This window comes from Esox lucius, chromosome 6, assembly GCF_011004845.1.
Source record: "Esox lucius isolate fEsoLuc1 chromosome 6, fEsoLuc1.pri, whole genome shotgun sequence".
NCBI classification, from domain to species: domain Eukaryota; kingdom Metazoa; phylum Chordata; class Actinopteri; order Esociformes; family Esocidae; genus Esox; species Esox lucius.
The window spans coordinates 28301522-28307521 of record NC_047574.1 but is presented as its reverse complement, the minus strand read 5'-3'; the positions used below and the strand labels follow the sequence as shown (position 1 = coordinate 28307521).

The following is a 6000-nucleotide window of genomic DNA, read 5'->3' as shown; positions in this document are numbered from 1 at the left end:
GGCTGGCAGTTAACGTGTTATATAATTACCTGTAGTTAATCATGCACTGTTAGGCATCTGCCATCAGACTAGTACCTTGTACAAGTCCTGTGGGAAACACTGTGCATACTTCAACAACAGCCTGGGCACTTGACTAAAGTGGCCTTAGTGGGAGAGTGGCAAAAAAAAAGCCACTGTTGGAAAAACTGACATGATATCTCAGCTAAGGTTTCCCAGAAGGCATGTGGGAGTCTCTGAGACCAAATGGAGCATTCTAGGTCTGATGACCAACATAGGCACAAGGATGACACCGCACATCCTCCTGAGAACACCATCACTACCATGAAGCATGGGGGTAGCAGCAACATGTTATGGGGTTGCTTCTCTGTGTGATGATCAGAAAAGCTTATGAAGGCTTTTTCTGATTTCAAGCAGGAAATGACCCAAACATACAGCTAAAACCAAACAAAGATCAATGTCCTGTAGTGGCCTAGTCATAACTCAGACCTCAGTCCAATTGAGAATAGGTGGAAAGAGTTGATACGTGTTGTTCACCAAAGGTCCCCATCTGACTTGACGGAGCTGGAGCAATTTAGCAAAGAATGGGCAAAAATTGTTGTGTTCCGTTGGGCAAATCTGATAGAGACTTATACAAATAGGTTCATGGCTGTAATTGCTGACAAAAATTTACTGAAGGGGGTGAATACTTATGGAATTAATTTCATGTTGTAACATAAAATTGGGAAAGTCCAAGGGGGGTGAATACTTTTGAGAGCTACTGTAGTTATGAATAGAATTGTGGAGGGTGAAAAGGGCAAAAGGTCACTCGGAGGTCACAGTACAAGAGATAGTTGTATTTGGGTTGCTCTCATGTTTGAAGTGGTTGTTATTTTCACCTGAATGCACTGAGCCAGACAAAACAAAAAGAGGACATGAATGGTAGAAGGGAAGAATCTCACCTATGGAACACCTTCATAAAACACCTTCAGGTATTTATAAGCTGGGAAACTAAAAAGTTTCTTATGACAAAGTTTCACTGGTGCAGCTTTTAGGCTAGCTAAACTACACCAGGGGGTAAGGAATTAACCAAGATTAATCATTGATATAGTATGGGTTGATACAGGAGATCATTCTAATTTTTGGAAAGGACATCATGGTTAGTACAATTATTAAAATATTTACACAATTTATTTTATAGGTCCCCAAAAACTGTGTCAATGTGAGGTGGTGAAAAAGATATATCCCATCGGGACCAAGACCACTGATTGACTTACATCAAACATAAGAAATGAAGAATACAATTTGTGCCTCCTTGTAAACAGATGTCAAAACACCAAGATATCTGTTATCATAAGACATTATGATATGTGAAAACGCTGTTCTCAAGAAAACTCTTGCCTAGAAGGCACAGCCAATTCATTCATCTCCAATTTCAGTAAGTACCTATGTGGATCAGGTATTTCAGACTGTCAGTGTTTCCATTGAAGGTACAGTCCCAACAGTAATGAAGAAAGACATGGATTGGCTTCCATTCCACAATGTCCTCAATAAACACTTAGTGTGGGGACAAGGGAGTCCAGCTCATTCTGGGCCTCCTCATCCTTGGACAGCGAGAAGAAAGAGAAAAAGACCTATATTAGGACCACAACGATAATAAATGCGAGAAAACTATGACAAGAACAAGCAAGTTATAATACAGTCAGCACCCACTTCTTTGGAAACAGTTTCCATGGAAGAAGCAGCGTCACACATCTTCCTGGCCTGACCTTTCTGTCCCAAGTCTCTGTAGCACTGACCAATCAAATAAAATTATCATCATCATCACATTCATCATGGAGCACATGAACAGTATGTTGATTACTGGATTCATATGAATCAATAAATGTAAAATGTAAAACAATATTAACCATTCAGGCTTACCTTAGCTAAAAATACATAATTTAATTTTGAGTACTTGGGGCGGATCTCCTCCACCTGTAAAATAATGAAAGTAGAATGAAAACAATGCATTTGTAAATTTTTCTGGAGTAAAATCTAGATTGGACATGACTAACACATTCACAACAAATCGTTTTTGCCATAACCACAAAATAAAAACAAACGTGGGAGTGGTCTGAGGTAATGGAAAACATGATGTTTGTTTTATACAATAACGCATCAAATTTTCGAGGTGGCATAGAGGAGTTGACTCAAAGTGATGCACCATGCCAACTGCACGACTGAGACTACCCATTTACAGCTCTTTTTGTTTTGTTTGAACAATCAATGCAACAGGAAACACAGTTAGAAACACGTGGAAGCCATATCTCCCAATGCTCACATAAAATGTGAAAAAGGTTCAGGTAGCCACGGTGCCTTCATGGCAGCCTAGGCTGATTGCTCTGCTATTTAATTAGCTTTTTATTGATTTATATGTTTTATGTGAATTTTTCTTGAATAACTTTTTTTTTTTGAGTTGCTAATCAAATGGTGTTCAGTTGTATAACTTTTTCTTTCAAAATAAAAAACTTTATAGACATTTTACTTTTCTGCAGTCAACTCATTGGAGCTAGTTGATTGTTTTCTTTTGAATATTTGTATTGAAAATCTGCACTGAGGTTTCACATACTATCTGGAGATCTACAAAAGACTGAAATGAAGCACATTCAGATCTACTCAGGAGTAATTATTTATAGTTTCGGGAGAATTGAACAATTCTGTTAGTGATGAGTTTGGGGAACAACTTGGAATCCTTCAGAAAATGGCCAAACATCGAGGAGGACGGGGTCTGAGTGCAAAGCAGAAAGGCATCTTTGGAGGATGTCAGAGATGGCATGGTGCTGGTAAAACCAAGAGCTGGGTGGGCTGTGATGCCTGCCTGCCTCGGAAGACCTGCTTGTCTCGTTGAACACAACTGTCCTCACACTGCTCAAACCATGTTCTTCTTGATGGTCATTATAACTATTGAAAACCTTCACCTCTGTCAGTAAGTTCTAGTCAAGACCTAATCTATCATAGCGGTTTTATTTTATTTTGCTTTTTCAATGGCATTGTGATTATTTTCTATATATGAAAAGCTATAGAATTTGAATAAATTACTACTATTATAAAATGGTGGAATAGAACTCTGACAGTGCAGTTATTGTCAGTTGATAAAACATAATGTGTTTAAATGGACAGAAATAAGAGATGACAGCCTGCCTCATATTCATCTTTTAATCGTATATTAATATACCTTATAGGTAGAGTAAGAATAGCAATATTGGCTTTACTGTCCCAATATTTACTGAGGGAACTTGTTATGGAAATTTTGGGCTAAGGTACATTTGAGAAATGTCTGTCATTCTATTGCCTGGTATTTAAATCTTGACTTTGATTATGACACACTTCTGTATAATTTCAGACCATCACTAGGTACTTTGACCATCTGTTCTCCTGCCTAGACCAAGAAGGGTGTCAGTCCTTTTGTTCCTTAGGAATGTGGCCCTTGGGGGGAAGTAAGGTCAGTTGGACCCTTTAGGTAAACACAACAGTAAAAATTATGGCAGGAAGGATACCCTTTGGGTAAAACCTATGAGACAACAAGATGGGCAGCATCTTACCACACCCCTATTCCACTATAAGTACTGATGACTGTTCATGTATTAAGTTAAGAGACTCCTCGGTTGATTATGTTTGTAAGCGTTGGACGTGTCTCTCTATTTGCAAATAAACTATTAATTGTACAAGAGAATTTTGTCTCTGTCCTTACTCCTTTAAAAGTTCTGATCAATGGAATTACCATCACAATTTGGGAGCTCGTCCTTGTTTATTTAACCTGGTGTCTCGAAATCATTTCCTAGCGGGTTAACCGTGCACGGCCGGAGACTGGGTCCCGGAGCCTAAATCCTCCCCCTCTTGTGGGCTAGCCACGTAAAGGGTGAGAGTCAGGGCGCCCGGCTTAAATAATTTTAGGGATTCATGGATTATCGGATCACTGTCTTATTACATTTACCGTTAAAACAAGACATCCACTTGCTCCGCAAACAATGAGTTTCAAAAGCCGTACTATAAATTCTCGGACTACCAATATATTCCTTGATATTCTTACAAGTTCGCTCATTAACAACAGAGTAAATAAATCTCTAAACGATCAAATCGAGGATCTAAACTCAATACTGCGAAATACACTCACCTAAAGGATTTTTAGGAAAGCCATACTAATACTGTGTTTGACCCCCTTTCGCCTTCAGAACTGCCTTAATTCTACGTGGCATTGATTCAACAAGGTGCTGAAAGCATTCTTTAGAAATGTTGGCCCATATTGTTAGGATAGCATCTTGCAGTTGATGGAGATTTGTGGGATGCACATCCAGGGCACAAAGCTCCCGTTCCACCACATCCCAAAGATGCTCTATTGGGTTGAGATCTGGTGACTGTGGAGGCCATTTCAGTACAGTGAACTCATTGTCATGTTCAAGAAACCAATTTGAAATGATTCGAGCTTTGTGACATGGTGCATTATCCTGCTGGAAGTAGCCATCAGAGGATGGGTACATGGTGGTCATAAAGGGATGGACATGGTCAGAAACAATGCTCAGGTAGGCTGTGGCATTTAAACGATGCCCAATTGGCACTAAGGGGCCTAAAGTGTGCCAAGAAAACATCCCACACACCATTACACCACCACCACCAGCCTGCACAGTGGTAACAAGGCATGATGGATCCATGTTCTCATTCTGTTTACGCCAAATTCTGACTCTACCATCTGAATGTCTCAACAGAAATCGAGACTCATCAGACCAGGCAACATTCTTCCAGTCTTCAACTGTCCAATTTTGGTGAGCTCGTGCAAATTGTAGCCTCTTTTTCCTATTTGTAGTGGAGATGAGTGGTACCCGGTGGGGTCTTCTGCTGTTGTAGCCCATCCGCCTCAAGGTTGTGCGTGTTATGGCTTCACAAATGCTTTGCTGCATACCTCGGTTGTAACGAGTGGTTATTTCAGTCAAAGTTGCTCTTCTATCAGCTTGAATCAGTCGGCCCATTCTCCTCTGACCTCTAGCATCAACAAGGCATTTTCGCCCACAGGACTGCCGCATACTGGATGTTTTTCCCTTTTCACACCATTCTTTGTAAACCCTAGAAATGGTTGTGCGTGAAAATCCCAGTAACTGAGCAGATTGTGAAATACTCAGACCGGTCCATCTGGCACCAACAACCATGCCACGCTCAAAATTGCTTAAATCACCTTTCTTTCCCATTCTGACATTTAGTTTGGAGTTCAGGAGATTGTCTTGACCAGGACTAATGAGAAATTGAAGGTGTTCCTAATAATCCTTTAGGTGAGTGTAGACATTAACTAGCTAAAAAAGCTTAAAATAATCTGACTTTTCACTGATCGTATTTGTCCATTACTAAATATGCGAGAATCGGAATTCATAATTAGTCAAACGTTTGAGAGTGTCTGAATAATCACAAAAATGTATTATTTACACACCACCTACGCCTCATGGTTAGCAAATGTTTTATTGATACAACAAGGGAAGCATGTTAGCATCTTTTGCGCCGCAATCTTTAGAATTTTTTACGGTCAACAATTATTAAGTATACATTTTAATAGTATTACTGCCGGTAGTAGTTTGCTAATATAATTGTACCCATTCGAAATCAGAAATTACATGCATGACTAGTAAGCAGTGTATTGTTTTTGTGCAGCTGTGGATGAAATGTATAGGGATGTCATAATAAAATTCTGGAACTCGAATTGTAGCCAATACTGAAATCATGTGCAGAAAAACTAATGCTGGGGGCAGTTAAGTGATATTTTTGTGTAACAATGTACACAAAAAGATTAAAGTAAAAGTTACTTCAATAACTCTGGTTTAGCATGCAAGCGCCAGTAGGGCTAGCAGGCTACAGTGAGTGGAGTTAGCTGACAGGGCAAGCAGGCCACAGTAAGTGGAGCTAGCAGATGTTACTAGCATAGCAATTTAATTGGGTAAATACCGATCTACTGTGAGGAGGGCATCTACTCTAAATAATTTTTGCTCCATTCATACATAG

At 39.6% G+C, this 6000-nt stretch overlaps 1 protein-coding gene across 2 annotated transcripts in view; it reads right to left on the bottom strand.

The window, feature by feature from the left end:
- Positions 1-812: 812 nt before the first annotated feature.
- LOC105029711 (regulator of microtubule dynamics protein 2) overlaps positions 813-6000 on the bottom strand; it is a 70986-nt gene continuing 65798 nt past the window's right edge. For both annotated transcript variants that reach the window (XM_010903213.4, XM_020047548.2), the window contains exons 9-11: positions 1900-1953; positions 1690-1770; positions 813-1580 (exon numbers count right to left, since the gene is read on the bottom strand). In XM_010903213.4, the coding sequence (XP_010901515.2) occupies positions 1524-1580; positions 1690-1770; positions 1900-1953 (192 nt within the window). In that variant the 3' untranslated portion in view covers positions 813-1523. The remainder of the gene's footprint in view (positions 1581-1689; positions 1771-1899; positions 1954-6000) is intronic.